General features: G+C 51.0%; 1 protein-coding gene across 1 annotated transcript in view; it reads left to right on the plus strand.

Annotated features, from left to right (window-relative positions):
• The window catches only part of TMEM132C (transmembrane protein 132C), a gene marked incomplete at its 3' end in the record, with an annotated part of 269,362 nt that overhangs the window by 73,035 nt on the left and 174,944 nt on the right, over positions 1-21,383 (plus strand). Inside the window, exon 2 of the mRNA XM_081286496.1 lies at positions 16,309-17,194. Within this exon, the coding sequence (XP_081142622.1) occupies positions 16,309-17,194 (886 nt within the window). The remainder of the gene's footprint in view (positions 1-16,308; positions 17,195-21,383) is intronic.

Below are 21,383 nucleotides of genomic sequence, written 5' to 3' on the forward strand. Positions count from 1 at the left end.
GTGCCATCTTCCTGGCTGGATGGTGTGCACCACGATGGCAGGAGCTCGGGTTTGCCCACAGTGGCGGCTCCCATGCCCCAATTGGTGCCAGCCCATGGCAGGTGCTCAGGGGGCTGTGCCAACCTGGGAGGGGCCTGGCCTCTTGGATGGAGCTGCCCTGCTGATTTGGTCCAAATGGCACCAAACCCACCTACAATAGGTGGGCAGGATAGAAAGCAGAGCATTCCTCAGGGTACAGAAGATGGGCTGCTAAATCCCAGTTCACAGTGGAACCAACCTAGATGCCCTTCAGGTGATGAACAGACAAGGAAACTGTGGTACATACACACAGTGGAATATCACACATCATTCAAAAAGAATACAGTCATGGCATCTGCAGGTCAATGGACAGAGTTGGAGAATATCATGCCAAGTGAAGTCAGCCAGTGCCAAAAAACCAAAGGCTGAATGTTCTCTCTGATAAGTGGATGCTGATCCATAATGGGGGGGGGTGTGAGGGGGGAGAAGGGAGGTACTGTGATTGGGCAAAGGGAAAGAGGGGGCATGGGGTCAGGAAAGATGATGGAACGAGACGGACATCATTCCCCTAGGTGCATGTACGACTGCACGTGTGGAGCCAAGCTACACCACGTACAACCAGAGAAATGGAGAGGTGTGCTCCATCTGTGTACAATGAATGATGCACTCTGCTGTCAGGGGTAACCAGTGAGAAAAAATTTAAAAAGACTAAAAAAAAAGATCCTCTGCTAAGAAAGAAATGTGGGGTGAGGACTCGCCAGCAGATGCCCTCAATGCCCTGTGGCCCCCAAAGTCCCTCGTGGGCTTCACATCGCAGTCTGGCAGGGCCATCCTCCAACAGGACCCCCGAGGGTCCTTAGGGAGCACAGAATGTGACAGAGTATAGTGAAGGAACAGGGGACATGGGGAGCTCTCTGCCCTGAGCTTGCACCCGAGGAAGCCCCAGCAAGGGCCAGTGAGCTTCGGCTGGGTCACCAACACACAGACCAGGCATAGCAGCCTGCGTCCATACAAACACACACACAGGTGCAAGCTGTATTGTTTTGAGTTCTCGTGACTTTAACTTAATTATTATGTTAGATGTCTTGAGATCACACTGACATAACCACTCTGACGTGATCATTTTATTCTTTGTGTGATAACAGTGTGAGAGTGTTAATGGGCTACACAGTACCCACTCCCTCCTCCCTCGCTTACACAATACTGGATTTGTTGGAGGTGGCCATGTACCTGTCACCTTCCCAGGCTCCCTTACAGCTGTCTGGTTATGAGCCAGTGTTGGAAGACCATGTATGCTGAGGTTCCACAGGACGGTTTTCTGGGATGGTGAAACAGCCAATGTTATATGATAAACTTTCCTCGTACAGGCATTCCACCTTTAAAGCTTCCTCTCTGGAATTCAGATGTGGTGGCTGGATGTGCAGCAGCTTTATCAAAGTCCTGAACATGAGGCCATCATTAGAGGTGGTGGGGCAGGAAGGTGTACAGAGCCTGGTCCTGGATGGTGTCACGGAGCCTCTGAATGAACGCTGGATCGTGCTCCTCTCAAGCTCTATGGGAAACATTCTGCAAGGAAACCTAATTCTAATAAATACCCGAGTTGTCTCTTTGTTTTTACAGGGTGACATTGTTCTGCACCTTAACTTTATCAGGCTAATGCAGGCTATTACCCTTTTCAACCGCTGCCTTGTGCTGGTTAAAAGGAACCGGCAAAGGGGCTGGGGATGTGGCTCAAGCGGTGGCGCGCTCGCCTGGCATGCGTGCGGCCCGGGTTCGATCCTCAGCACCACATACCAACAAAGATGTTGTGTCTGCCGAGAACTAAAAAATAAATAAAAAAAAAAAAAAAAAAGGAACCGGCAAGGATTTGAGAGCCTACTGTGTGCTGGGCTCCACGATGAGCACTCAGCCTCAGCAAGATGTCTAACCTTCCAGGTGGCTCCGTGGGGATGTGCTGTCACTAGCATTGCCACAGTAGGACTGGAACCTGGTGACAGGCCCAGAGCAGCCCCTACCCGGCTCTGTCAGCTGCCCTTGTGCCTCTTGTGGCTGGCTACATTCAGACACCCGTCCGCGGATCAGCACCGGCACCATTTCCAGTTTGCGGCAAGTGCAGCCAGACAGTGGGCCACTTAGATGCCTTCTGTCCTGCCCATGAGCGAGAGTGACCTCAGGGTGGCTACTGGCCAGGGAGAGCCACAGGTCAGGGTCTGCATGCTGACGACATCAACAATCCCAACAAAATCTGCCCCTGCCCCAGGGTACTGCCACTGCTCCTGGGGCTTGCCCCAGGCCCTCTCCACCTTCAAGCTTTGGTCCAGGGGGGAGGGGCTGGGCGGACTTCACCCCCAGTCCCTAGCTTGTTCCAGCCTCACCCTGGGCTTGGGAGATTCCAAAGGAAGCCAACCAGAGCCCCGGATGGCCAGCTCAGTGGTGCTGGGGCAGGGTGGGGTGGCAGGGGAGGAGTAGGGGGTCCTTGGCTGGAGGCGGGGACAGCACTGAAGCCAGGAGGGGCAGCTGCTGGTGCCCACTGTGACCAGCAGTCTGAAGCAGGACTGCTGCCCTCAGGTCGGTGGGTGGCCCTACCTCCTTTCCCGGCAGAGCACTCCCCCCAGAGAGGGGTGCCCACTCACCTGCCCCAGTCCCTGTGCGACCCGAGCCTGGTCTCTCCCGCTCTGGGTCACATGCCCACGCTCCGTGTCTAAGCAGCTGTTGGGGTGCAGACCTCAGCTCACCTATTAGGCTGTATGCACGTGGGCGTTTCTTCCCGTCTGAAGTCTTCCTGGAGGCTGGTCTCCTGTCCTTTGCTCAGAATCCTCTGAGCCTCATAAACATTCTCTAATTATTTGTGTGGCCCCTGCAGAAGCCGGGCAGCCCGGGCAGGAGAGCCCCTTGGTGGATGGATCCTGAAGGGAGCCCATTCCTTATTCCATCCCCAGCCAATTCCCCCCCCGCACCCGAGATTCACATTCAGAGTGCAATTGATGCTTTGTCTCTGCATTATTAAATAATTGCATTTGTAAGCTCAGGAGGCTCATTTATCAAAAACAGGATGTTGATTATCTGTTAGTTTAAAAAGACAGGAAGGCATCTAAGACTAACTTAAGCCACGGAGGGAAACTGTCCACAGACCATGTGGCTTCAGACATGGCTGGATCCAGGGGTCCCATTTCCTGCCCACCTGGCTGACAAGAGCATTAGGTGGTCCTGATGTGTTCACTGTCATGCTCACCAAGCACCGACCTTCTGTCTCCATGGAAAACCATAGCCAGGAGTGAGCTGTGAACTTCAGCACAGCAGCACAGGAGTGGTGAGTTCGAATCCCGATCCCAGCACCCCAGTATTCCAACTGGGTGATCTTGGGTGGGTAACTTCATTGCCCTGGGCCTCGGTCTCCTAGTGGGTTAAATGGAGATACTAAAGCTCCTCAAACCAGTTTTCTGTGCAAAGCACCTAACATGTGGCTGCTGTCTGCAGGGTCATGGCTCACCTACAACTTAAGGGACCTCTTGACTTTTCGAAACCCCTGTGGGTTCCCGTTGCCTCTTGGCCAGTTCTGCCCAATGTGCTTTCCCCAGTGAGAAGGTTAGGGTCTCTTGATGGAAGAGAAAGCCACCTCCCTCTCCAGCCATTCCGCTTGTGTACCCGACCATCAGGAAAGCATTTTCTGCCTTGTATCCACACACTTCTCGTTCATACTGTCGTCCCCAATACTGGTCCAACTCCATAGAGCCGCAGGTGCCAAGAGTGGGTACCGGGACTCAGGTGTGACTGGACGGGGTGCGGACTCCTTTTAATCATCTGTGATTACTGGGAAGGAAAATATGGACACTGTGTTAAAAAGAAGCTCTTTGTGTGTTGAGGAAAAAGACGCTCTTGCAGTACAGGAATGCTGTTCCTTTTCTTTGACATGAATGGAGATAATTCCGACTCACAGTCCTTGTAAGGTTCCGTCGTAAATGACGCCACTATCTGCGACACACGGACCGGACCGTCTCTGAATAGACGCAGCTGGGAGCTCTCCAGCCCCCATGCGGAGGCCGTTGCTTCATTCTGTTATTGGGGCCTTAAAGGCCTGCCTTACGAGCCTCTGTTCCTCCTGATGTTTTTTTTTTTTTTTTTTTTGCCTCCATTTCCAAGCGGGTGCTGAGGTCTGGTAACATGTTGACAATCTGGCTCAACAAGTAAGCCCATGTATACTTCAGACTGAGCCCCACACCCCGGGAGCTCAGACGACCCCCGCCCCATCAGGGCTCAGATAACTGGGGTCCACTCCTGACCACCACCTGCTTTTGTGTGGCCTGAACACTAAGAAGGCCACATTAGCTAAATTCAACAATTGGAGACATTTTTAATAGAATCGAACTTATGATGTGAAGATTACGTGCCGTTCAAATGCCAGATTACAAGGAAAGTTTCACCAGAAGGCAGACAGGATCCTGCATTTCTATCTGTCTCCCGGGACTTTGCTGATACCCTGGGACTATTGAGGAGCCTAGAGGGTCTCTAAGCTGGCCTTTACTGTGGTCTGCTAACCCCTCCTCCCAGACCCTGGGAAGCCGGTGACCTCCGTGTGGACACAGCCTTAGAAGTGCCTTAGAAGCTTTTGGCTGAATGTGAGAGAAAGCCTGGCCTGCCGGGCATGTCCACTGGCTCACACACCTGGAGGCAGAGGCAAGGTGGGCACAGGGCATGCATCCTGTGATCCCTCATCAGGGGCAGGACCTGGAGCCAACTGCGCTAGCATCAGGTGGAGCGAGAAGCTCTGGTGGGCAGCTCAGCAGGTGACCATAGGTAGCCATAGGGACCCCACGTTTCAGAAAGCTACAAGAAAGGATCTTGAAAAAACTTCCACCATAAAGAGATGATCAATGTCTGAGGAAATAGAAATGGTTGACCTCATTCAAACATGGCACAAAGCATATGTGTTTCGAAATGTCCCCGGGTGCTCCATCAATACATACAATCTCATGTTTTGATGAACAGGTTAAGAGATCAATTTAATTTAAATTGGAAAAAAAAAAGACTTAGTATATCATTTCCCCACCAAGTCCGCCCCACGGCTGTCTGCAGGACTTCGCCTGTGGTTGTGAGGTGGACAGCAGCAGCCCTGGGCAGCCTGGCCCCTCGGGCCTCTGGCCAGAAGAGATCTGCCCCACATCTCCCTCTCCCGGGAGTGCGGGCACTTCTCCCCAGCAAGCCCAGCAGACCCCTCCTCGTGGGCCCTTGACCAAGGTGGGTGACAAGGACTTCACAGGCTGCCTGGGTGTTGCAGATGTGATTTCCAAGGGGGCCAGCGACCTCCAGAGACCTTCATCAGAACACAGCCCCCCTCCCCCACAGTCACAATATTGGAAAATGCACAGAGCGTTAAACCAGTGCCCTGCCCTGTGCGGGGGCTCCACCTTTGTTTGCTTGTGGGTCAATTTTCTTGGATCATTAAAAATAGGTTTCTCACCCCGTGAGTGCCCAGTGGGACGGCTTCCCGCGAAATCCGAGTTACACATTACTATGCAAGATACTCCCGCACTCGCACAACCTTAGCTCTCTGGGTGCTGAGGTGGCCTTTGTGCTACGGCTTGGGCCTTCAGTGCCCTGGTGGGAGGGCTTGGTCACAGCTTTTGACCCGGTGGGAGAAAGCGGAGGCTTTAAGGGATGAGACCTGGAAGGAAGAGGTCACCGAGGGCCCTTGCAGGGGATAAGGGGACCTTCGCTACTTTGTCCCTCCTTGCTTCCCAGCTGCTGGGAGGGGACAGCTGCTCCATCACATGCTCCGTGTCCCTCTGTTCTGCCTGGCCCCATGCCCCAGAATGGCAGCCAGGTCACTGTGAACTGCAGCTTCCAAGGCTGTGAGCCAAAGGGGGCCTTTCCTCCTTTAACTCGATCTGTCTCCGGTATCGGTATCTTGTCACAGCAAGGGATGGTGAACACGGGTGACAACCATCCATGCCTCTTCCCAGTGACGTCTCTGTCCCAACCACCAGAGCCTACAGATGTGCGTCCTGCTGTGGCTCAGGGCTTTGCAGAGGGACTCGGTTGAAGAGTCTGAGATGGGGCATCTCCGAGTCACCCAGCTGGGCCACTGTCACCAGGAGGCTCCTTGGAGAGGCAGAGAGGGGGTCAGAGGGGAAGGAGCCGCCAAGCCACTGGCTGTGACTAGTGAGAAGAGACCACAGACCAGTGAAGGTGTTGTCTGGAAAATGCAAAGGAGAAGGGCAGGTTCCGTGAGGCCCCCACAGGGAGCACAGCTCACTGGCCTCAACTCCAGACTTCCCGCCTCCAGTGGACGGGAAAATCTGTTGTTTCCTGCTATCCCAGGAGCAAGAGGGACCATGGGGCTCAGCAGGGCATCACTCAGCAGGCCTGTCCTGGGAGGATGCTGGCCTGAGTCAGCGGAGCCCATGAGCCTGGGCATGAGGTCCCCGGGCCTCCAGAGGACCCTTGGCCAAGCTGGACTCCGGAAGGCCTAGCGCCTGGCAGCGAACAGCCGTTCCGAGTTCCTACCCCTCCTGGTAAATGCCCCCCTGTGCCCGCCCAAGGCACCACTCGGTGCTGCCAAGTCTGAGGCTCTGGTGTCCCGGCCTCCCTCTTGGAGAGCTGAGGCTCCTGGCCCTGGATGGAGGTCTGACCATGGGGCTCCTGAGGGTCGCAGGGCTTCTCCTGGAGGGAGGGCATCCCCTTCCCAGACTCAGCCCGGGGTCTAGGGTACAGGTTCTCTATAGGGGAGTTTTGCTCTTACAGAACTGCAAACAGTACTGTGCAGTGTCAGCAAAGGACATTTGGGGTTGGTTCAGAGGAGGTGTCAAAGTCAAATAATCCACTTGTCAAGGTGCCTCTTGTTTCAAGGCAAAGGCATCAATGAGCCGTATTTAGTGGAGAAAGAGAGAATCCGGATCTGAGATCATTAATAAAACATGTGTAGGGGAGGGGAGAGGTTCAGGCCAGCCATGTTTCAAGGAAGCTGCTGCGAGTCTTGGAAGGTAATCCCAGCCTGGGTTCTGCATGTGGCACTTGGGGACAAGCAAGCTGTGCTCTGCAGGTGACTGATATCAACTGTATGCATGGAGGGGTGTCTGCTGCAGAGCATGCAGGGACTTTGGGGGAATCTCCTCCCCTCCCTTGAAGATTTCCATCCTCACGGGGGTGGGGGGCACCTCCCAACATTCTTACTCCCCAGATGGATGTCCCCCATATCGAGGCTCTGAGAGCCTTTTGCTATAACATTATTGAAATGATGACGGTAACATCAGTAGGAAGGAACAAGTCTCACCTCACCAAGCTTGCTCAGAACTTTGTGGCTCTTACTGAGGAGCTTGTGTGATTCCCATTACAGACATGCAGACTCTGAGTCTCAGAAGTTTAAAGAATTTGCAAAACAAATGAAAAAAAAAAAGTTCTCAGTTTGGGGACAGGACTTCATTAATTCCTGGGGACATGATCTGACTTCAGGGATGGTTACTGCAATGCTTTCCTAGTTCCTGTGCTAGAGAAAAATTTGGCTAAAATCATGTTCCTTCCTAATTAAGCCACTCTGACAAACCCCTTCCTTTCTGAGTGGGTCACTGGGGCAGATTCCTCCACCTGGGCCCCACGCACCCTTTGCCTGGGCAATTCTGTGTGGCGGGGCTGCTCTGTATGTTGTAGGCTCTCAGGGACATCTGGCCTCGGGCCCTCAACGCCAGCAGCACCTCCTCCCTTTTGCAGGGTGTCTCCAGACATTGCTGACTGTTGGCTGGAGGTCCAGATCACCTTCCTCTGAGAGTCAGTGATGGGATGGCCTTTGGGGAAGCCCTCTGTTCTCCCGAAGGCAATTCTATGGCGCTGGGCTCCCACTCCAAGAGGTTTCTACCTTGTTCTGCTGCAGAGGAAGGGCCACCTGGTGGGCACCCTCACCCAACGATGTGGCATCTCCTGAGAATCTTGTGATTAGTTGGCGCCATACCTGTTGGAACACCACGGAATGTGCTTACACGGGTCCTGGTGGCATGGGTCAGTCACTGGGCATGGCCCTTGCTGCGGTCCAGTGATGTGTAAAACACCAGGTGCTCAGGGCTGCTGCCCACGTACCACTGCTACTGTTTTACAGTTAACTGTTTTCAAAGTCAAAGGAGGACACTCCTCCAATAAAAACACAGTGTCGTAGGCACACGGTCCAGGGACACTATCACCTGTTGTCATTATCAAGTATTGTGCACTGTGCGTACTTGCTCTGCCACCTGTTTATACACCTGGCCGTGCATTAGCTTGGCACCCAGAAGCCTCCCCACAGAGGCACGAGTCTTGCCTTGTACTGTGACGTAATGACAGCCACAGTATTACCAGGCGAGAGGAACTTTCCAGGTCTGTTCCAGTCTTGCAAGGACTGCCATCATACATGGGCCACCGTTGACTGTTCAAAGCCATTACGCCACTGTGACTATTCCCATGGGGCTGTGGGCAGCCCCTGCTCACACCGTCCAGAGCAAGGCCTAGTCCCACGCTCCTGTCTGGCCAGACCTCCTGTCCGCACACCAGGTCCTCAGCATTCCCTCTGTGCTTCCTGCTCGTGACGCTCCCCTCCTGGGGTCCTTGCCCCCTTCCCTTCCCTTCCACTGCCCAGGCACTGCCCAGCCTTCCATCCTAGCCCAGAGAGGACGGCGTCTAAGGGACCCACTTGTCTGCTTGCAGAAGAGCCTCGTGGTGGAGGCAGTGTGGCTCGCTGGCTCACAGGGCGTTTCCCACAGGCTGCTCCTCGGTGCTGAGTGGCATGGCCATCTCCCATGTCCAGTATCTCAGAATCTCAAAAATTCAATTTCCGCAGTGGCTTGGCAGTGGAGTTCTCGGATGAACAGCTGATGGGGACACAGTATCCCTGACGTGCAAGTGCAGATGAAGGAAGCGGATAAGCAGGAAGGAAGACAGGGGGGGACCCTGCCGTCCGCCCAGAGGCCAGATGGGGAGGCGTGGCTGTCAGCCATCCCCAGCACTAGGCCTTGGCCTCTGGAAGCCAGCTCTGGGCTTTACCAGGGACCATTCAGACCCACGAAACCACTCAGCTGTCTTGTCTTTTGGGGGACGTTGGTGGGAGCAGATAAACGGGTACAGAGCCTCGTGGCGGCTGCGGGGCGGTTTCCTTGCAGCTGGGACAGGATGCTTCAGGAGAACCCAGCCCAGGGCTGGCCATCACCTGTGCTTCCTTGGTCTGCTGGGCCTGTGCTTCCCGTCACCAGGATATGTGGGGGTGGCACCCAGGGGGTACCGATGGGGCTGTGCACACCCCGGGGCTGGGGGAGCCGCTTACATGAACTTGTGACTGCTGGTTTCCAGACAGATTTGAAATCACTCTCACTACTGAGAAGCGATCCCCTTCCTGATTCTGTCTGAATCATTCTATGAAGAGAAGGTACCACTTGATCTTCCCACCTGACACTGGATAAGCTTCCCATTTAACAAGCCAAGGTCAGATGAGAGGGCCTGACCTCTCGGCAGGCAGCAAACCAGAGCTTGTGACCTTGTGTTTGTATTTTAAGCACGCTCTTATCCTTTTTAATTTGAAGAGCTTATTTTTTCATGGACAATAATGCATTATTAACTTTAATTCTAATCAATAAAGTTGTCGATTATTAGTAAGTTTCCTGGCTAATTAACAGTGCCTAAAAGTCTGCCTGAAGTCATGAAGGGGAGGGGCCATCGCAAGCTTGGAAGGCCACCTCAGGTGGAGCCGTGTGCACAAGGCTGTCCCAGGTGGCCAGGGCAGGCGCTTGCTTAGTGAAGTGTGCATGGAGGTCAGCAGCCCCCCGGATGGGCATCTCTGGTGCCTGCCTTCACGGGTGAACAAAAGAGTCTTCCTATCTGCTGCAGGTGTGTTAGTTGAGCTTGGCTTACTTTTGGGAAAGACTGAAAGGCCAGGGGGACCCTAGTGAAGACCAGCTTTCCTCCGAATGTCCGAGGCCCTGACATTGAATGTCTACAGGGACTTGCCACCCCTGCAGAGGGTGCCGGGACAGCGACTCCAGTCCTTGGAGTGTGTGAGGGAGGTCCTGCCTGCAGACCTGTGGCCGGGACTGCTCTGCCTCACACCCATGCCCTCTTCCTCGCTTAAATCTGCACCACTGGCCAAATACCACACCTCAAGCATCCTGTGGGACACTACTGTGCACACAGTAGGCCAGGCAGGAGGGGACCGTGACGAATAAAAGCATCCCCCTGCCTACGCGGGACTGCCATTCCACTGGGGGAGAGGGCTGCTAACCCCACACTCAGGAACGTGAAGATGACTCAGTGGGAGAGAAGACAGAGAGAAGCCAGGTGGGGGCCGGGCCACCAGGGACCAAGAGGGACGCTGCACTGGTGTGGAGTTCAGGACCGCTGCCGAGAAGAGCGTAGGGGAGCTAGAAACCAAATGCACAGCGGGGCAGAAAGGGCAGCCCTGGCCGGCCCTGAGGTGGGAGGACTCGAGATAGGTGGAACCTCCCCGGTAGGAAGTGGCCCTGGTGGTACCTCCCTCGCAGGACTGTGAAGAGCTGCCTGGAATTCTGGGCTCACTACCTTCAATTCCAAGGCATTTAAAATCACATCCCCAACACAGTCTACTCTTTTAAAAAACATACTTTTTCTGTTGTAGATGGACAATACCTTTATGTCATTTATTTATTTTGATGTGGTGCTGAGAGTCGAACCCAGGACCTCACATGTGCTAGGCAAGAGCTCCGCCACCGAGCCTCAGCCCAGCCCAGCCCAAGGTCTACTCTTGATGGTCAGGGGTTGCTTCTTGAAAAATACCCAAAGAGCTGGAGGCTGCGATCAAGTGGCACATCTCCTGGGACCAGGGGTCCTGTTCTGGGCAGGACTGGGCTGGGCTGGTCTAGGCTCCCTCTCTCCTCTGGGGCTGGCTGTGGGCTGCCTGGTGCAGGAAGGCCCACTCTCCTCAGGACACCTCAGGATGCCAGGATGGCTGCTCTCCTCTGATGACCTCTCAGCCCCACAGGACTGCCTGGCCTGGTTCCTTTTGGGGATGTCATGAACCTCAGGAGGCAGGGAGTGGAAGTGTCCCACCTCTCCCTTGCTTGACATCTGGAGATCTGGGCTCAGTGCTGGAACATCCGCCATATTCTGTTGGCCAAAGAAATTCCAGAGGTGGAACAATAGGCCTCACCTCTTGAAGGTCACACACAGAGTGTAGACACAGGAAGAGACAGGGCCATTGGGTAACTGAGCTGCCACCTCTGCTACTACAGCCCTCTGTACCCAGATCTGTCCACCTATGCATCTGTCCTTCTATGGAAATAAGTTTGCAGAAACTGAGAACTTGGCCAGGACCCCACAGCAGGGGAGTAGATCAAGCCTGGATCTGACTGTGGCCAAACTCCTTGCCCTTGGCCACAGTCCGAGACCCCACTCCTTCCCTGACCACATCTGGGCTCAGGTAAATCTCATGGCCCAGGAGAATTCAGAACTAGATTCAGTGGAAAGATAGAAGCTGTATGCTTTCTGTTCCACCCCAAGGGGAAAAAATGGACTCTTCAAATAATGGATGAAGCCCACAAGAGGAGGCAGACACTTCAGTCTGCAGAGACTAAACAGCATCTGCTCAAGAACAGAAGGTTCACCATTCAGAATTTGTTTTTAGTTAAAAGGGGGAAAAAAAGTAGAGGAAAGTCCCCGTCCGGCTCTTAGGTGCAGGGAGAGTGAGGTAGGGGAGCTTGCTGACAAGTGCTCCTGAGGACGGCTCCGAACACCAGGTGCCTTCTGTCCTGCATTCTGCAGCTTCGGGAGTCCTTGGCCCACTCCCCTCCCCAGAAAATGAGTGTCTAAATCTCTGCACTTCAAGTTTTAAGAGCTTTTTTGGACAGAGATGAATACTTCAAAATAAAAGCATTAGATGTGGCAATTAGCCTGCTGGATGTTACAAAATTCCCCGAGTTGCTTAGATCGTCGTGGATTCTCAGAGATAGATCCTGAGCTCTTTCTGGAACGCTGCACCTTGGCAGGGGCTTTTGAGTGTGTTCCAAGCTGGTGCTGAAATGAGTGTGGAGGTGGAAGGGCTGGGCCATCTGAAGGACAGAAAGGGGGGCTAAGGTGCCCTTGCTGTGGGCCACCTCAGAACAGGGCCTCCTGGCAGAGAACCAGAAGAGCAGTGTGGCTTTGAAGAGCCACCTTGACAACCCAAGTTTATTTGGCTGCAGCACCAAAGCCAGCTTTGATGTACCACCAGTGTCCCTGCAGGAAAGGATTAGGGACACATTCAGAGGACAGTGAGCAAGGCAGTCCCAGATGCTGGGGGCATGTGCTGGTGTGAGCTGGAAGAGGTTCGGTTGGAAAGAGTGCCTTGCTTCTCTGTCAGTCATGTACCAAGCCTGTCTTGAGTTTCCTGGGACTTTGGAATACCAGGGTAAGGAGATGGGCTTGCAGAGCTTGGAGTGCTGTGAGTTCTTGAGTCCTGGGTACAGGGAGTCCCTAGTAGCCCCCTAACAATGTAATGCTCCACAGGGAGTTTAGCTGGCTTATTGCTGTTGGTAGCTGGGATGAATGCAGACACAACAGGTGGGAGAAGTGACAGGTGACATTAAGGGTGGCTCTTGCTCTTCCCTGCCTCAGTGAGGGAACCTCCCAGCCCCCAGTAGATTTTGATTTAAACTGCAGATTACATTTTATTTATTTATTTATTTATTGCTTACATATTATTTATTCCACTGAGCATTTTTTTATGTTGTCAGTCTGAGACTAAAGGAAAATTTGCAAGAATAGTAAAAAGAATTCCATATATCTTTTTCCCAGATTCCTTAGATAAGAAACTTTTTATCATATTAGCTTTTACATGAGTTGCTTCCTCTACCTCCCAAGTTATTTGACAATGCATTGTTGAAACATCACTTTATTACTAAATATTTCTGAATGTATTTCTGAAAAATAAAGATAGCCTTAGCCAGGGGTGGCGGCATACACTTGTGATAGTAGAGATTCAGGAGGTTGAGGCAGGAGGACTGCAAGTTTGAGGCCAGCCTGGGCAACTTAGCAAGACCCTGTCAAAAATACAATAAAAAGGTCTGGGGAAGTTGCTCAGTGGTAAAGCACCCGTGGGTTCAATCCCAAGTACCATTAAAAAAATTTTAATGATATTTTTAATAATAATTTTTAATAATTTTTTAAATAATAAATTTAAAAATACAGATAGCCTTTTATACAACTTTTGCAGTTATCAAAATGAGGAAAGTGACTTTGATCCAATTTTACCAAATATTTTGGAGACAACAAATTTTGCCACTTGTTCTAAAAATTCTCTTGATGGGAAAAGAAAATTGCTCCATGTTCCCTTGGGTTCCACGTCTCTGAGACATTTGCCCACTCACTCCTTGTTGCTCTTGGCCTGGGCATTTTGATGAGAGGCCCGTTAATTTCAATTATGTCCCTCAGAACTTTCCTCATCATTAGATGTAAATTGCCGCAGTCTGGCTGGGCACAATTCACGAGCCACTTATCAAGCAGAAACGAACTTTATTTTTAAAACACACACGCAGCACCACACGAGCTCTTCAGGAATTCCCTCAGAGCCCAACTGCCACCACTGGCTTCCCACAAGCCTCTCAACCCCCCCACTCCTCCTGCTCTTGAGGCTGATTGGCTGGGTCATGTGGGTGGAGCCAAAAAAAGTCCCCCAATGAGCAGCTCCGTGGTCTGAAAGAGCGGGAAAACAGCCCAATGAGCATCACCATACCACAGAGGAGTCAATCAGCTGGCAGCTAGAAGTTTGCTGGGGCCGCTGTGAGCCAATCATCAACTGGCAGCTGGAAGTTTGCTGGGGCTGCTGTGAGCCAATCATCAGCTGGCAGCTGGAAGTTTGCTGGCAGCTGGAAGTTTTCTGGGGCCCCTTCGGCTGTGGCTCTCAACAGTAAATTATGCAACTTTTAGTGTGAATATTTGCAGGAACACAGGGGAATTGATTCTGCCTTCTCCTGGGTCCATGTGAGGGGAGAAAGATGTCTATTTCTTCCATTACTGCTGGTGTGAAATCTGGTCCCTTTGTTCAAGTGCTTCCTGCCCTGTTTCTCCTGAAACCTATGACTATTCCTTAGTGACCCACTTGGGGCTCTCCTGCTGGAAGGAACTGAATATCCTTTTACTCATGAAACTCTCACCCAGTTTTAGTATCCATTCACGATTCTTGCCTCAATCTGTCAGTGCTGTGAATGCTGTCACCAGTTTGGATCAGGCCACAAGGGAAAACGTTCCCTCCCGTCTAACTTTATTTTATTGATAACAACTCAGGGGTTCTTACTTCATTGAGTGGTTAATAATCCTGTACCATCATCATTTATCTGGATGCTCAAATCACCAAGAGCCTGCTCTGCCCCCAGCCTCCTTCTAACATACTGCAGGCACCCTCCCAGGCCCTATATTCTCTACATATTTCTCATTCACTCAATCCTACATTGCACAGAAAGCACCTTCAGAATTGCTAATCCATTCTTCTGCTCAAAACAAGTTTTCTAACTATACCGTAAAACGGTTCTTCTTTGTCTTTAGCCTTGGGATACAGAGCAAAAAATGTGTGTCCAGCTTGCTTGGGTTTGATCTTCCCCACCCTTCTTCAGTCTAGTTTCTGGATTCCTTTGAGACAGAATTAAGTTTATCTGTTCTTGTCCGCAGTTAATTTGGGGATTTTGTTCATCCTTGTTGTGATTATTAATATCATATGCAAAATGTTAACATGACACGAGCATCAGAACCACACAAGGAACTATGCTCGCCTGTCCTGCCCCTTTTCCTGTCCTTGGCCTCCTTTCCTTCAGCCCTGTTCCCATCCTGCCCCTCTTGACAACCAATCCCATGGGGGCTGAGTTTTCCCTTCTTTCTGTGTGGTTTTACACAAATAAGCAGACACATGTGTGTTTTATTGCCTCCTTTTTTTTTTTTTTTTGGTTACACAAAAGGCAATACGCGTCTCTTGCACTTGGCTTTTTCACTGTGTGTGATGTTCTGGAATTTTCTCCCCAGTGGTTCATACAAACCTGTTCTGCAGCTCTCTCCACAGTGGTCCGTACAGACCTTGCTTCTCTTTTTGCAGCTGAAGTGCTGCGATGCGTGGATGTATCCAAGTTTATTCTGGGGTTTTTCTACATGGGAATGTGTCTAAGGAAAATGTAACATAGTTGCAAAACCTGTCTCATTTGGAAACAAGGTTGCATTGAAGGACCCTGTCCACACCTTGTGTATGCCCTCCTTGTGTCTTCAGGGTGGATTTTGAGGAGTCGGGGTCATTGAGTCAAAGGAAAATGTGTATGTCAAGACACTGCCAATTGCCTTCCGAAAGAGTTGACTCACTTTTCTTGGCCAGAAGCAAGCCACTTGAGTCTCTGCTGCCTCCTGGTGCCCTTATCTGCCAATCTGATAGGGGGAATGGTCCTGGTTTGTAGTTTTAATTTGTATTTGCTGATTAAGTTAGGATAGGTAATTTTCATATATGTAAGGGAAATTTTAGCGTATTTTTTGGTGAATTGTCTATTCGCCGTTTCTCAGGTTTTTTTTTTTTCAATTAGGGATATTAGCCCTTTATCTGTAATATATACACTGAAAATAATTTTCTCCCGATTTATCAGCTTTCTTTTGCCTTTGTCTATGGTATTTAAATGCAAATATTTTAAATCATATAGGCAAATTTGTAATTTACTAAAAGCATGTGGATTTTGAGTTATAATTAGAAAACCTTTCCTACACTTAGATTATTGAGATCATTCATGTTTTATTTACCACTTAAAATACTTCATTTGCTTTCATTCAAATCACTGGTACATTTGAAGCTTATTCCTATGTGTGCTAAGAGGTATAGATCTACCTTTATTTTTTCCCAGATGGCTACCCAGTGGTCCCATGTACTTGTATTAATATTTGAGATGACATCCTTATCACACACAAAGCTTCAGATGTTCTTGGACTTATTTATGAACCTCATTCTATTCCATCGGGCTGTTTTCCTATTCATGTCCCAGTGCCCTTAAATACAACTTAATCTCATGTAGAGTAGATCTCACAGGTGGTTTGCAGCTTTTGACTGGGCTGAACCATGGGAGATGACCACCAATCATTGACCATCACTGCCCAAGACTCTGCATTTTACTATATCCATCCAATAGGAGTGCATAATTTGTGGGCCCTCTAGAGTCATTTACTGGCTATTTCTAGAAAGAATATAAACATTCTGGCCAAGTGGACTTCTGAATTCCGGCCTTCATTTCTGAGTTGCTCAGAGACCTGGGAACCTCTCGGCAGCCTGTTCATCTTGTCTTTTTCTTTCCTTTCTTTTTCCTCTTTTAGTGATAGAAGGTCGCGGGGTCACAGACAGCATTCAGAGATTCTCCTCACTGCCGCCCTACCTGCCTGTGAGCTACCACATCCTCAGAGCGGAGAGCTCCTTCTTCCTAAAGGAGGCCAGCCAGGACCCGCTGGGCAATGCCAGCCTGCAGTCCCGGGTGGAGTCCTTCTTCGTGTACAGAGCCAGGCAGCCGCCAGTGCTGAACGCCAGCTATGGGCCTTATTCTGCAGAGAAGGTTGTGCCTCTGGACTTCATGTCGACCTCAAATTTTTTAGGCCCAACCAACAAGTTTACTTTCAACTGGAAACTGAAGGCCTACATCCTGCGGGACAAGATCTACCTGAACCGGCCCAAGGTGCAGATCCTCTTCTACATTGTGGGCAGAGACTGGGACGACCATCGGGCAGCAGAGAGGCTGCCCTGCCTGCGGGTCTTCGCTTTCCGGGAGACCCGGGAGGTGAGGGGCAGCTGCCAGCTGGGCGGGGACCTGGCGCTGTGCGTGGCAGAGTTGGAGCTCCCAGCCAGCTGGTTCAGCCCCCTGTTGGTGGTGGGGAGGCGGAAGCCAGCGGAGCAGCCCGAGGGGAGTCCCGTGGAGCTCTACTACACCGTGCAGCCAGGGAGCGAGCGAGGGGACTGCACCGGGGGTGACGTCAGGAAGGGCAATGCCATTCGCCCAGGGAAGGGGGGTCTGCAGGAAGCAACCTCCCACCTGCAGAGGATTGGCACCGTGGGCCTGTACCGTACCCAGGACAGTGCCCAGCTCCGCGAGCTGCGCCTGGACGCCAACGTGGTCATCTGGCTGCCCTCCCGGCCTGTGAAGCAGGGAGACGTGGTCACTGCCTACGTCACCATCTCCAGCAACTCTACCGTGGATTTCTTCATCCTGAGGTAGGTGCCACACTGGCCCCTGGCCATCCTTGGTATGTCTAAGGTGGGGTCCCACTCCATGCCTGGGCACAGATGTTCAGGAAGAGTGCTTTTTGCTTCCTATCAGGACCCTTTCACCCAGCAGTGGAAGCTGAGTCCTACATCTGCCCATGGGGTCACTCAACAGCTCCTCCTGCACCATGTGTCCTGTGGTACCCAACAGAGGGGAGAGGGCAGAAACGTAGCCTGCAGAAGCAGGGTGGAAGTAACCAGCCTCTGTGCGCCTTGGGTTTACATCAGAGTTGGGCAGGGGGATTCGAGTATTTCTGTGGCTTTAGCTTTACTTTTAAGTGTGCTGATCTGCAGTTTGGGTTGCATATCAAAGCAGGAACTGGGGGCTGTCATGTCTGGCTTGCAGGAGAAGAGCTGGGTTGATGCTCACAGTCTTGAATATGGTGGGCTCATGTGTTACTGGCTAGGGGCTGGGAAAGCCTCAGTTCCCAGGGTCAGCTTGGCGCCACTTCAGGAGCACATCCAACAGAAAACTAGGTAGCAAGGTGCTGTACACACAGACAGGCCAAGGAATTCCTAAATTAAAAAGAACCCAGGACACCTGGCAGGCCATCCCCTTGGCTGGCTCAGTCTACCAATCCAAGCTGTGCTAGCTGCTGTCACTCTGGAAAGTCTCAAAGTGTTGATTCGAGAGCACTTGCTTCCTGGGGTAACAACACGGAGGAAAAGCTGCCCAGCAGATCCTCAAACGTGGAGGGGAATTCATGATCAGGAAAAATATGTTCGCTTGAGACTCGTTTTAAAGACGAAAATTAACAAGGTTTTTCTTTTTCTCTGATATTTAAGAAAGACTTGGGTTACATTGCAGCTGTGCTTTGGTTCTTTTTAGAATAAAATAATCACATGTCAAGTGAGTTGTTTGGGAAAAGATTTGTGAAACAGAGTGATAGCAAGTGATGGGCACTTCAGTTTCTTTTCCTTTGGTAATGTGGTCACGAAGATGATTAGTGTCAGTTTCGCTTTTTTATAGGAAATGTTCAGATTTCTGTGAGTCTCATAAGGTATTTATTAGTCCTTCAGATTCAAATAGTTTTTTCCAGAAGTTTCTTCCTTGTCAAAACCCTTGTGACTTTTCTTTCATTTTTTTCTACTTGTTTTAACCAACTATTTACCCATTCATCTTTCCATCCATCCATCCATCCATCCATCCATCTATCCATCCATCTATCCATCTATCCACTAATCCATCTATCCATCCATTTATCTATCCATCCATCCATCTGTCCATCCATCCATCTATGGTGCAAGGGAGGGAACCCAGGCCTGTGCTGCTGGCTGTTTTTTGCTGTGTTGAGTTCTGTGGATCCTCACTTGCCGGTGTTTCTGGATGTGATTGAGGGACTCTTGCAACATCTTCTCAGAGGCATTATGAAATCAAATGCTTTTTCTGGGATTTAAGGTCTCACCACCAGATTCTTGTCATTTGCATGTAATCCTCCCGTGTTCAGCAAGGGGCGTGCCACAGTGTGGAAGGGACCTGACCTCAGTGCACTGGAGACTTCCTGAAGATGTCATGACCTTGTGACTGTGGCCAGGATGCTCAGCATGGGGTTTGGCTCCTCTGGCCTTGGGTAGGAAGAAATGCCCACCTGGGAGCCTGAGGTTAGTCCTCAGTAAGTCCTTCACCCTGCTGACTTCAGACGGCACCCAGCCCTGGCTCTTGAACTTGGAGACAGGGAGATGGGGACCGAAGGCACCGATAAGGAGAGGTAATACCGCAGGGTCATTTGTGTCCCCACACTTCTGTCTTGGGGAAGTGCAGGCTGTCATCCCCCAGGATGACTGTGAGTGGGGCCACCTGCATCCTTGGGTCTGTGGTCCAGGGCCTTCGGCTGCCCTCAGAAGGGAGGAACTGTGGCAGTCCTGTCCATCACAAAGCCAGGTGTGGTGGAGGAGAATGTCAGTCCTGCAGCCAGCGTCCTCTGTCCTGTCCTGTCTCTCCCACTGACAACTGTGTGACTTGACAAGTTACCAACCTCCTCATGCCTCTGTTTCTTTATCTTAAAAACGGATTGAGCTCAAGGGCCTCCTCGCATAGCATTAGGACAATTTGATGGGCTAATATTTGCTTGTGAGGTACTTATAACATTGTCTGGCACATAAAAATGTTGGCTGTGATGATCCACTGAAGATTGGGTGAGCATTGAATTCTATTTTAGCTGCAAAGGACACGCCCTCTGCACAAAACCACCACCAGTCAACCTCAAAGCCGTGTTGACTCCCATTGCACCAGGCCTGTCCTTAATGACTGGAGCTTTCAGAGCACAGAGGGTAGCAGAGGGTGTGGGACTCTGCACTTGGACACACTGCGGGGGTTGCTCTTCCCTCTGGATCTTTCTATCCACAGTCCAGGGTCCTTGGGAGAGGAGGTCAGCCTGACCTCCTGTCGAAGATGCGGCACCTCAACTGGAAGCAGAGTTCTTAAACGCTCCAGAGCAATTCACTCATTAGAAACTCCAAGCACAAAAGGGCCCCAGACATGTGTTCAGATGAAAGGATTTGAGTCTCAGGCAGGTAGGGACTCAGTGGAGGTGGAATTGTTGGAAGACGCGTCTCAGTCTGTTCTCCTTCCAAAGATGTAATATCACTACTTAAAAAAACAAAAGTCATGGATAGTAAAGACATTGTGGGGCCTGGCTTAATTTAACTGCACTAATGGTCCATTGGGGACTTTGTCAAATGGAATCTCTCTCTGTGTGTGGAATCCCCTCATCCTCTCCTTCCCTTCATCTCTCCCCCGTCCCTCTTCTTCTCTCCAACAAGCTCCCTCGCTCCTCCGGCATGTGAGAAGGTTCTTTTATATTTAATCTTTTTCACTTTAAGAAACTATAGACTTATAAGAAATTGCAAAAATGATACAGCGCTTTCCCATATACCTTCTCCTGTTTCCTCTCAGAAGCAAACCACAGAACCATTAGCTTGGCCAAGCCTAGAAAGTTGGCACTAACAGAACATTATTATCCAACCCGAAGGTGGCACTTGTGTCAGAGTTTAGGTGTTTATTGTTCGTTTCGTGTTTGTTTTTAGTCCCGGGGTACTTTACCAGTGAGCTTCATCCCCAGCTCTTTGAATCTTTCATTTTGAGACAGGGCCTCACTAAGTTGCTCAGGCTGGCCTAGAACTTGCCATCCTCCTGCCTGAGCCTCCAGAGTCACTGGGATTATGGGAGAATTTAGGTGCATTATCCCTTTCTGGGAAAGGGAATGTTTTCAAAGGGAAGGAGGTTTGATTGGGAAAGACGGTCCCTAGGAAAAACTGCCCAGTTTGAGCAAGTGCCCGGCCATGTAAGCCTAAGGACAGAGAAGTCACCACAGCAGATCATCATCACCACCACCTGGAAGGCTGCCCTCCTTCCCAGTCTCGCATGTATCCAGATATCAACAGGTCTTCAGGGACACTAGCTGCCATAGCCACATACTTAATCAGAAGCCCTCCAAGAGTTTAGCATCTGGTCAGGGGGAAGGAACCCAGGCCTCAATGAAGCTGGCCTTGTGAATGGCAGACCCTCCAGCTGGAAAGGCTCCTGACCTCTGCGTGCCGAGAGCTGTGTGCACTCCAGGGGTGCACGATGCCTGATGCCAGTCAGCATGATGCAGATCAGTGTCCCCACAGTCTGAGTTCAACTCTCATTTAGCTGATTCTACAGGGAGCAGCCTTGGTCCTCACACCCTAAACACTTGGAGAACAGCTACCCACACCTTGCTTTTATGGTAGAAGAAGCAAACCAGAAGAAAGACAGGTCCTTCTCCCAGCCCTCGCCTTGTCCGTTGGAGTTTTTAAATGTGGCTCATTTCCTTCCGCCGTTTGTGTTCAAAGTCGCTTTCTTTTGATGAAGAGGTTTCCGTCTTCACTGTGGATATCATGTGTCTCTCCCGTGGATGAGTCTGTATTCAGTGAATATTTACTGCTCCCATCTGCCAGGCATGCGTCTGCACCAGCAAAGGAAACAGCACAGCTCTCTCCCTGTGCGCAGCTTGTGCTCTTGGGGAGGAAGATGAACATAATCAAAATAAGGAAGTAATGCCGCATACAGTAATAAGTGGTGAGAAGCATGAGCCAGGGGAGAGGAATGGAGCCTGCTGAGCCTGTGACTTAGAGAAGGCTGCAGCCAGGGCAGGCCTTGCTGTAAAGGTGGCAT

Source organism: Spermophilus citellus (genome assembly GCF_964194105.1).
Source record: "Spermophilus citellus genome assembly, chromosome: 3".
Classification (NCBI taxonomy): Eukaryota; Metazoa; Chordata; class Mammalia; order Rodentia; family Sciuridae; genus Spermophilus; species Spermophilus citellus.